This window comes from Ixodes scapularis, unplaced genomic scaffold (assembly GCF_016920785.2).
Source record: "Ixodes scapularis isolate PalLabHiFi unplaced genomic scaffold, ASM1692078v2 PGA_scaffold5__190_contigs__length_132052651, whole genome shotgun sequence".
Lineage (NCBI taxonomy): Eukaryota > Metazoa > Arthropoda > Arachnida > Ixodida > Ixodidae > Ixodes > Ixodes scapularis.
The window spans coordinates 5773438-5785263 of NW_024609880.1; the positions used below are offsets into that span (position 1 = coordinate 5773438).

The window sequence follows — 11826 nt, forward strand, 5'->3', positions numbered from 1 at the left end:
CAAAGCACAACATCAGTCGCACCAAGCTTTGTTGCCGTCGCAACATGCACTTTCTTGTGTGCCTTTCTATATATGTAATATGTACCTTTTTGTGTTTTGTTTATGGTACAAGTTCGCTCATTAAACATATATTGTCAGTCTTATATTCATTTATAGTGTTTTACAGTGGAGCTGTTAAGGTTTAGTTTCCCCAGTATCGTGTCCGTTAGCAAACAAATAATGACACGAAACTCTGGACAGCTACCGCCATCTGTGAGTGACGGCAGCAACCAGACAACCGGCTTGCCGGTTGTCTGATTGCCGCCGTCGCTCATAGATGCCGCAACAGTATGGAGATAAACGTGACAGTAAGCCTTGAGACCCGGTGAGAACAGAGTTGAAACAGCAAAACTGCAGTCGCACTTCTGAGACATCATGCAAAGACATGAGAAAATTATCCACGGGCACTTCTTAAGCATGTTATAAGCTCATTTTCTTCATATGTATGTATGCTTTCAACATGTCTGCAGAGTTCTTTTTTATCATTCATGTAACAGTATTTTGATATCGAGAGAAGTGTAACTGCCGCCATCTATCGTCAACGAAACTCGAGCGCGTACATCACGGTGTGCCAGCGGCTCCCTCTCTCGGCGCCAGGCACAACTGCGCGACAACCCAGACGGCGCGCATGATTTCTCCATGATTAAAAAGTTTACTCCGACTTAACATAACAAATAAATAACACACCGTACGGTCTCTGTGAGACAAAGTCTACTTATCAGCAATGTCCCCGTAAATGTCCGGCAGGAAGCCACGGTTCGTGTTGCACGCGGATGGGTCACGACGAATGAACCATGATTCAAGTAACTTCCTTGGGCCCCACCGTTGGTCTCAACCTAACGTCGCCGCATTGTCCAGGTCAAACGTGTGCCCTGTCGTCCAGCAATGGTCGACAAGTTCAGTCTTTGATCGTGTCGCGTGCGTGGCCTTGGCCACGTCTCTTTTGTGTTCCTTCAGTCTCGTTGTCCTCTTTCTTCCTGTCTTGCTACGTACATTGGCGAGACAGGAAGAAAGAGGACAACGAGACTGAAGAAACACAAAAGAGATGTGGCCAAGGCCACGCACGCGACACGATTAAAGACTGAACTTGTCGACCATTGCTGGACGACAGGGCACACGTTTGACCTGGACAATGCGGCGACGTTAGGTCGAGACCAGCGGTGGGGCCCAAGGAAGTTACTTGAATCATGGTTCATTCGTCGTGACCCATCCACGTGCAACACGAACCGTGGCTTCCTGCCGGACATTTACGGGGACATTGCTGATAAGTAGACTTCGTCTCACAGAGACCGTACGGCGTGACCGTGCCGTGGACAGGTTTGGTAGGAGTAGGGGGGGGGGGGGGGGGGGGGAAGAATTCCAGCCGCACTCTCATGGTTTCCCCCGTTCCTCTTTTTGGGTGGCTCGCGGGCGCCGTCCCGACCGGGAGGAGAGTGCGTGTCCCGACCGGTTTGTTAGAGGCCGGGGGGTTGGGGTGGGTTGTGGGGAGAGGGGTGTAGTCCCGACCGGTCTCAGGGGAAAGGGGAGGGGGAGGGTAACTGGTTGACTGCTCGTCTCAGTGATGTCAGTATGCACTGAAGGTGCCACCTGCATAGGTGGCGAAACGTCTGTACCTTGTGTTATTAATTTGTTATGTTAAGTCGGAGTAAACTTTTTAACCATGAATTCACCCGGCTTTTGGAACATTTTTGCATGATTTCTCCAAGACGCAAAATGTACACACACATTGCGGTTTAACACCCTATTGGGCGAGCTGTTTAACGCAAATGACAGGAGTAGTATGCGTTCCCGCTGGTGTAAAGTATTTGATATCACGGTCGACTGACTTACCCACGGTGGCGATTCTCTCCCTGAAAGGTACGTAGCCGAAGTTGTACTGAAATATGCCTCTCCCGTGAAAGATGACGGGTGAGAATCCCGTCAAGGCCTTCATCTTTTCCTGGAACCAGCGTAGCCTCGAGCCCGGTGGATTCTTCGCCTGGTAGTAGATGTCGTTCTCGCCGAAGGAGAAAACTGGCACGAGGTCGGCCCTGGAGAAGGACAATGCGCGGCATTTGCCAGTGCCCGAAATAGGCTTCGAAATGTCACGAAACAAGTGGCGAAGAAAGGTTGAAGGACGCCAGCGAATTGATAAAAGCTGACAGCGAAAGCAAACTACAAGTGGCTTAAATAATTAATGGTTATGGTTAATTTATAGAAGTAAATAGGGATACCTAATAATATATGTGTTGCTTGTATAGACGGCGGAAAGTTATATAGTCAGCCTCAATAAGCGTCTGGTGTCTTCGGTGTAGATGATAGAAGTCAGTTCAGTACCACTTCTGTCCCGGGGTTTTTAACGTGCAGCACGCAGTTGTGCTACACGATAGCACGCCGGCATACAAAGATCATCAAGATCGAAACGAGCAGGGACGACTATTAAACTCAGGATCCCTGGGTTCTGCAGTGCGAGCTTTCGCTCGGCGTTCTTCGTGGTGCGGTGCACCGGCACACTCGGCTACCCACATCTAAAAGATACCTCACTTCCGTGATATTTATAAAAAGTTTAGGTTATTTCTATTGAATCAAAGCCAATTCGACCTTAAACATTAAATGCGTGGAGGTATGCTTACAACATACTATAGTCCCCAGGATCATGCGAACAGTTAAAACAAGTTCCATTTCAGTCCAGGTACGGAGGGGAGTTTGTATATTCACCTAAAGCTTTATACACTGTCGGTCATTGATATGTGCAGTTCAGAGCTTCGCGAGAAAATTTTAAAGAATCGTTAGTTCTTGTCTAGAAAATTTTAAAAAAAGCAGCGTAGGGACGAGAGCCGTTTTTGTAAGCAGTGAGAGAGTGCAGGCGAGCTGGTAAACAATCGACATCTTGTAAACCCTGAGCTGCGTTCTGAGATTTTGCGTTTGAGATTGTTGTGTTGTGAGCTGCGTTGGAGATTTTGTTGTGTTCGTCCGTTTTTTTATCGTTCCCCATCTCAGGGTTAACGAGAAGCCGTTTTAGCCTTCTTTGAAACGAGGCTGGTTGAAAAATAGCAGGAATACAACCAGATTGACATTTAAATTAACATATAGGTATAAGATAATAAAGCTACGTTTCGAAGGTGCTTGTTATCAGCAGTCTAGATTAACGTAAATTTATCCAAACATGTTTTTGCGCTTTCTTAGGAACTCTGGAGTCCCTTCAATAAACGTACTCCACTCCAAACCCGACGACTATTGCTCAAGCGTGACTGGTACTCTCACATTGGCTTCATATGTTGTTGTTCTTTTTACCTTGTCTTCGCGCGGGCACCGAACAGCAATATACACTGTATCATCAAATAAACGTGCACCCTCACAAATTTCAGGATGTGTAAGATGCTTCTGTAGAAATATCTAATGAATCGTCTGTTCGAAATTTTAAATTATCAAAATGGGTAGCAAAATGTCTCAAAGTGCGTCCCAGCAAGTATGTGAATTCCTAAGCAAAGGCTATCACTGGGCATAGAGCGCGAACCCTAACGCGGCTGCCGGTTTCAACAAGCAGACAGCACAGAGTGTGCTGAGTAGCACTTTCTAACATGTTATATAAACGAAATAATCACTCAGATGCGGCGCCTAACTAGTCCAAACTTCCTATGTTGTCGATATCTTGAACGATAAGCTCACAACTATCTACCGGTTCACTAAAAACGTATTGAGGCTGGTCTAAGATGGAGGTCTAGTATGTTCTTTTTACAGCAGAGCCTGAAGGCCCATACACACATATGGGTCTGAGTGAGTATCAGAGTGGTAATTGCGGCGTGGAGCGGTTGCTTAAGGCAAGAAAGTTGAACCGGACTAACCTTTTCAACGCGACTCCGCATACCGAGTGCTGTGGCAGACCAATCAGGAGCCGAAAAAAAAAAAGGAGGGTCAAGTGCTTTTTCGTTTACTTCGACGACGCACATCCGCTTTCCCGTTTTAAGACTGGATCTTGATTTATGGCGAATTCCACGGGGTGTTTTGGAGCGCACCGGGATCAGTTGACCAGATCCGGACTGGAGCAAATGATCCGAATGGGGTCGCGCCGCCTACGGATCCCCTTGGAACATGACCACTGCTCCGGGATCGGCGGATGCTTTCCCGTCATTCAAGTGCCCGGAAATCCCCTTTCCGCGGCCGCCGCGGTCGTTTCGAAGACGTTTTCGCAATTTCGGCGCTAACACGTGCTCGACGCACGAGCAACAGGAATGGCTCAGGAGCTTCTAGCAAGGATTGCCGGAATGCCCTTAGCGCGGCAAAACCTTCTCCTTCTTGGAAAACGAACCGGCTGTCGAGCCAAGGGGTAAGCAAGCGGCCATTATGAATTCTTCTGAGGCCAAATAGGCGAGATCAGGCGAGATGCCCCGCGAGAAAGGAAGTCACGTGTGTGCGCTGAGGGCTGGCCCGGCTGGCTTCCGGTTGAATCCGCCGAAATCGTCGGAGCGACTTTTCTGGGATCCAGATCGAGATCTGGAGCGGGAGCTAATGCTAAACTACCAGTGGAACACGTCCGTCTTCACTCCGATCGCCCAGTGAAATAGGCTCGCTCCAGATAAGTCGATCCCGGCGCGCTCCAAAACGACCAGTTGAATTCGCCATTAGCTTGTTGGGGAACGATGAGGACTGCGGGAACAGGCTATTCCAAAGCTGCGATGATATAAGCTGGATAGAAGTCCAAGAAGCCTAAGGGATCACCCCAACACCGGCCATGTCGATGGCATCGCCGGGTGCCACTGTGTTGCCACGGATTTCGCTTAGTATTGGTGAGCCGCAAACGACGATAGCGTATTCGTATCGACTATGAGTTACGGACGACTGCGTTTCAACCCAGCTGTGCGCAAGCTTTGCGCAAACAAACTTCACAACGTTCTGTATTCGCTTGCCGCAACTGAGCGCCTCGCGCTTATATGCAAATGTGTGTATGACCTTTGACTTCACTGTCTGTGGGACCCACCCGCATTGCAGTGCGCAGCGGACGAATCCCTTGCGGTTCCTCAGCGTCAGCACGGACTTGCCCTTGTGAGCGTCCAGGGCTTCTTGAGCACCGCCGACGACGACGACGGCCGCGTTGCCCACGCCCTGCTTCGTCAAGATCCACTGCAGACTGTCTCTGTCCGCCGAGACAAGACCTGCGGAGTCCAGGAGCCTCGTCAGGAATCGAGACGCCGACGCGGACCTTGGAATTACTCCAGCCGTGCTCAGGTGTACACGCGAACTTATATTTGTGATGTCAATCGCCCAGGCTATGACTTCGGGCTCCAACCATGCACAACGTCCACCGCAGTTTTTGTGAACAGGTACGGTTATTTATAAATTAGAAGTTGGTCATAGACCATCCTACCCTTCGTCTCACCTTTATAGTCTAGACGCAGGCGACGCTACGAGCTGAGGGCACCAATCAGACAGCACGAAAAGCACACCATCAGAGTTTTTTTCATGTTTCTGTACGCGTTCTATTATGGCTGAACCAATCATAAGCAAAAAAGGTTCAGTGACTTGCGCTTTTGGCGCTGCTTCATTCCTCCCATTAGCTCGTAACGTCGGCAGCGTCTGGACATAAGCTAAAACCAAGTATAATATTCACCTTCTGCACGCTGCCTTTTTTCGTCTACTGGGCTGTGGAAGGCGTTCTGGGCATGCGCAGTAGTTGTCTTCTGCGGAATATCAGGTGCCGCAATTGCGTCCACAGCCCAATGACTCGGAATAGACCTATCGCTATATTACCCAAGCATCAAGGAGAATGCCGGGATTGGTGTTCCACGCGCCGCACGTGCTGGCCTCAGCAGTAGTAGCTTTTCTAATGCAAATACCTAAAACAAATGGCATCTTGCACGCGCGTTCGTCAACGTTTTATTTGGTTATTTACTTCGAATCTTTTATACGGGGAAGGCGTGCGCGTGCGGCGCGTGGAACGCCAATCCCTGCATTCTCCTCGATGCTTGGGTTATATAGCAAATGATATATTTTTCGGCCGTGTGATAAGCGCTGGAGAGGTGTTTCTACGCTTAAAATATTTTGATCCGGCTGTGATTCTGAGAGCTGTTAACACCGAAATTTTTTCAATATTGCGTTAATTGCATTTCCTGGTTGACCTAAGACTTTTTTTCCGGGAGCTCGAGACTCGTCGAACACAAAGCTGGAGTCAAAAGTTCGCGAAGCTCGCCAAATAGAATTCGTCTACAAAAACGCGGCGTTATCATCGTCAGAGTCTAATCGGCGCTTTCCGTAAAATTCGATTGTATCTTTGCGTATGACGAATCTACAACCTCAAAATGATGTTGTTCTTTTTCTTTTCTTTTAACTGACGCGGCCGTAAAGCGTGTCTGACCACAAATTATGGGTGCTGTAAAATTCCGATCGTAAAGAACCCATGTGCCATCAAAACTGGCTGAATGTGCTCCAAACGACCAATGCAAGCTTTTTTACGTCTTCCGTTGCAGTTAGGCGGGCCGTTTGAACTGCTCTTCTCGCCGTTGCCATTAGGCAATGGCGAGTGAAAAGTGCGCTAGCTGTTGTTTCCCTAATTATCATCTTTCACTTCCTTTCTATTTTAATTATTTATTTCTATCGCGTTCTCTAAATCAGTCACTTTCTTAAACTGAACTAAAAAAAAGCTTTTCTTTTAGCGAGTTAGCTTATTTTTGCGGTTATGATCTCAGCTCAAATCAACAAAAAACTGTCGATTATGTCAAAATTGGGGAAATGTTGGTTCACGACAAACAACAAATAGCTACGGAGTTTAATCTTTTCTATCAGTCAGTGTTCTCGAAGTCTTACACTAGACATTCCTCCTTTAACGAAGAAACTGAAATAAGCTCAGAGTTCATCACGGTTGAAGGTATCTTTTCTATGCTACTTAACCTCAAACCTAAATCGTCAAATGGTCCTGATGATATACCAAATGCATTTCTTCGTCGTTAGGCTGAGTGGATTTCTAGATTCCTTGTTGTTATCTTCCAGCTGTCATTTTCATGTGGCGTTGTTCCCTCAGATTGGCGAATTGCTCGGGTTGTACTCGTTTTTAAAAAAGGAGACCGTACAATGTTAACAAATTATCGCCCAATTTCACTCACCAGCTCTTTGTGTAAACTACTGGAACATATAATTTCTAATTACATCAATGATTTCCTCGATAAACATGAAATAATCTCGCCTTTTCAGCATGGGTTCCGAAAGGGACTTTCTGCTACTACTCAGCTCATTTCAACTATTCATTCTTTTGCTTCTATAGTAGATAGGCCTGGTCAAGTCGACGTCATCTTCCTTGATTTTAGCAAAGCCTTCGACAGAGTTCCTCATTCCGGTCTTATATACAAGCTAAATGAGATTGGCCTTCCCACCACAGTTGTTCAATGGATTTCATCTTATCTTCAAATGCGAAAACAATTCGTCGATGTAGTCGGTCACCATTCTGATCCTCTTCCTGTAATTTCGGGTGTTCCGCAAGGGAGTGTCCTTGGCCCTCTTCTTTTTTCAATTTTTATTAATGACCTCACTTTTTGTATTGATAAAAGCGTGAGTATTCGTTTATTTGCGGACGACTGTCTATTGTTCAAGGATATTAACTCTACTACGGACCAAGTTGTTCTGAACGAAAGTCTTAATGCAGTTTCTAGCTGGTGCGATCGTTGGGAGATGAAGCTTAACCAAGAAAAGTCCTTGTACATGCGCATCACTAACAAAAAGTCCTCTCATCAGTATGAATACTTTATTGGTGATAACTACATCTCTCGAACGATGAGCTTTAAATATCTTGGTATAACAATTTCTAGCAACTTATCTTGGTCCTCACACATTGAACGTTTGTGCAGCTGCCCGTCGAAAACTAGGTATGATAAGGCACAAGCTTAAGCACGTGCCTTCTCATGTGAAACTTTTAGCCTATAACACATTGATAAGAACGAAGTTAGAATACGCCTGTACAGTCTGGGATCCATTCACAAAAAAAGATATCAAGATGCTGGAAGATGTTCGAAAGCAAGCAGCTCGTTTTATATTTAATCGCTACCACCCGCATGACTCACCTGCTGCCTTAATTCAAAGTAACAACATCATCTCTCTTGAATCACGAAGGAAGCTAGCTAGACTAAAATTTCTTTATCAACTCTGGTTTAAAAAACTCTGGCTTGAATCGTCGTCCTTTCTTCACCCATCATCGACTATGCGCACAAGGCATGACCATCCGCATAAAATAACTCCAGTATTCGCTCGAACAAATGCATTTAAATACTCCTTCTTTCCCAGAACCATAACAGAATGGAACAACCTACCCCATCACATATTTATATCTGACAATGTTTTGGAGTCGATTGAGCGTTTGTTTGATGTGTAACTCTTTGCATCGTGTTTTATTTTCCTGTTCCCCACTACCGCCACTCCTCCCAACTTTGTTGTGAGCTATTACATGTGCTTTATTACAATTTTTGCATAATTTTCCCCTGTTCCCCTCTCCCATTTTACGGATTACCTGGTGTTGCGTTTTTTTTTCTTTTTTACTCCACTTTTGTAACCCTCAATCCTGCTTGGGCCGCAATTGGCCTGCAGTATTCCTAAATAATAATAATATGCTGTGTAGATACAGGGTGTTTTTTTTAAGCTTAACAGAATTTTTTTTTCAAAAACAATAAAAGCTAGATTAATGCGGTCTAGCAGGTGAGTTACACGGCCAGGAGGACATAATATAAGAGGCTAATCGTAACGATCAGTCGGGTAATTAGTTAAGAATCGTTAATGAACTTTTTAATTAATGAAAATAAGCATATAGTTTCAAATAGAAACTTGCTGGACGTCATCGAAAACCCCTAAATCAGTCATTTTCAGAAAGACTTTGAGCGCGTGAGAAGCGTAGTAGTGCACTAAAGTTAGCACTCGTGAAGCACGTACAAAGCTAGAGGTTGCGATAAGGCGCTCGCGCAATTTTTCCCTCTCTTATCTCGCCCCAGCCTTGTACCTGTTCCACGAGCGGTAACTGTAGTGCACTACTACGCTTCTCACGCGTTCAGTCTTTCTCAAAATTACTGATTTAGTGGTTTTCAATGACCCTGAGCAAGTTTATATTTGGAACTATATGTCTCTTCTCAATAATTAAAAAGTTAATTACCAAATTTTGACTAATTAGCCGACTGATTGTCACTATTAGCCCCCTATACTATGTCCCCCTCGCAGTATACCTCACCTGCGCAGACCGCATTAGCCTAGCTTTCATGGCTTCTTTTTAAAAATTATGTTAAGCTGAAAAAAACACCCTGTATATATATATATATATATATATATATATATATATATATATAAACCTATCTGACAAAAGGACGATCTTTAAATAATTTTTTTTTTCAATATAGGGTTATCTGTTACAACAGATGTCAAGACAGTGAGTGTAATCTAATTAAAGGCAGCAATATTTCTACCTTCCCGAATTAACTTTCGCGTAATCTGGCCCGCAGGACTGTATCCAGTCGTCAAAGCGTATCATATCAGTCAACTTGCAGAAACTTAAACAGTGAGTCGGGGTATTCAGGGGGGAAATTTAAGCTCTCTAGTGCCCGCCATATTAAAACTTATACAAAAAAACAGGCTTCAAATAAACGCTCAACGCAAAAACAGAGAAAAAAAACTTCGAGAAAATAAAACGGAACGTGAAAATATACAAAAAGAAAACGTCTCACAGGAGCAGGGAATCGACTGAGCTTTCTTCGGGCCTAATTAACAGTAAAAAAAAATAGCGTGCCGATGAGCCGGTAGAAGCTTATTGAGGCGTTGTCTTGGTCCCATTTTCCGTCCTTCAAAATTTTTAAACTTTGTTTTATTTGTAATTTCGATTTGGGCTAATTGCTAATTGCCTTGCATAATCGCACACTTCCACAAGCATGTCTGCATTTCAACCCTCTCATTCACCTTAAACGCACATTTATGAGCGAAAAGCTCAGGTGGGCATTCATAGCCAAGGGAGCTGCTAGCTACCCCAGCCTCACTTAGTGTGATTCTAGAACAAGAGATGGCGCTATCAACGTTAATCTCCGTTGCGTCACGGCGCGGGGGTGGCGCGTCGGGCGCACTTCCGGTCTGGGGCTGTGTGCGGAAGGCCCCACGTGATCAGTATTTACAGCGCCAAAAAACGACAGGACAAAGACGAGAGTAAACAGGACGAGGCGCACTCGCAACTAAGGTTTATTTAGGAAAAAACACATAATATATAGGCCGTTAAAAATGCCTATTCATCTCATCAATCCAGAAGACCTCTTGATAAAATCAAACTCTTTCCCTGAGAGGGCAAGGGAAGGCTCGGTAACGCATTCATCTCCCTTTGCTCTAATCTCAAACGCCTCGTGCACTTCTCGGCATATTTTATCTTTGTATTTCGCCAGAACCTTCACATCATGCAGAACTGGTGAGCATGGGCAGCGACTACAATGAACAGCTAGATTACCAGACGGGCTTGCTCTCATAGCTGAGGCATGTTCCCGTGCACGATCATTGACACATCTGCCAGTATGGCCGATGTACACGGAGCCGCAAGTCAGCGGAATTTCGTAAACCACTCCGACGGCACACTCAGCATATTTGGTTTTGTGTTTTGTGCCGCACTGCTCCATGTCTGTCTGGGGATTATTGATTCTACGGCACAAGCGTGCCATCTTTTCCGGCGCTGAAAATACTACGGGTACTCTAAACCGCTGTGCAACTTTCTTTAAATTATGGGACATGGCATGCAAGTACGGAATAATTACGGGTCTCGTTTTTGGCTTCTCTCTTGCCCGATTAGTTGCCCCTTTGAATTTTTTCAACAATCCTTCCGTCAACCTCAGTCAGGCATCCTTGTGGGAAACCTGCCTTCTGCAGGCGTGAAATCTGTAGATTAAAGCTGTCTTGCACAGAATGTTCACAAGATCGTTTTAGGGCCATCTCCAAACACGTGCTAGCAATGCCCCTTTTTTACCAATTTTGAATGGGCAGACTCGTACGGCAGGATGCATTTCTTAGATCTTGGCTCGTACGCCCAACATATGTGACTCTCCAGAAAGCGTAGTTTTAAGTCAAGGAACTGCAGTGTCCCTTCTACCGGCTTCTCGTGCGTAAACCTCAGACCTCCAGAACACGAGGAAAACACATCGAGCATCTGGGTTACAACGCCATCCAGCGATCGCTCTGCCAATTCGCTGAACACAAGGTAATCATCAACGTACCTATAAATCTTTATGCTGTTCTCGTGCCCCAGCTTCTCGGCAATGGTGTTGTCACATTGGCTTAAAAAAATATCGGATAGCACCAGACTTGTACCGTACGCATTACAAGTAATCAAATTACTTGTAATCAATTACTTTTTGGAGTAATTTTGTAATCAGTTGATTACTTTTTAGTAGGGAGTAATCACAAGAGTAATTTGATTACTTTTTTGAAGTAATAAAATTACTTGTAACCGTTACAATTTGTCCACGGGACCCCCCCCCCCCCCCCCCCCCCGCCCCCCGGCACACGCCTTTTTTTATGAAATGACAAAAATAATATTTGCTTCTTTTTTTTTTTTCAAACGAAAAAAAAAAAAGATTTTTGCGGACCTTTAGGAAACGAGTTCAATCTCTTTTCTATGTACAGCTTCTGTGGAATGTCCGTTTTTTTTTTCGATCTGGGACTGGGAGTGGGGAAGCCCCAGGGAAGGCACAGTGCTTGAAGGCCATTCAGGGCGAAGTTTGAGGAAGCAGAATGTAGCTTTGTGAGTCCTTCGTTCAAACTAGCCCCTTCACGCACACACACACAGAAATATAAAAAGTAAAAAAAATCCTGCTT

At 45.2% G+C, this 11826-nt stretch overlaps 1 protein-coding gene across 1 annotated transcript in view; it reads right to left on the reverse strand.

Annotated features, from left to right (window-relative positions):
• LOC8032676 (2-acylglycerol O-acyltransferase 1) overlaps positions 1-11826 on the reverse strand; it is a 69971-nt gene that overhangs the window by 16580 nt on the left and 41565 nt on the right. Inside the window, exons 2-3 of the mRNA XM_029973086.3 lie at positions 4997-5171; positions 1870-2069 (exon numbers count right to left, since the gene is read on the reverse strand). Of these exons, the coding sequence (XP_029828946.3) occupies positions 1870-2069; positions 4997-5171 (375 nt within the window). The remainder of the gene's footprint in view (positions 1-1869; positions 2070-4996; positions 5172-11826) is intronic.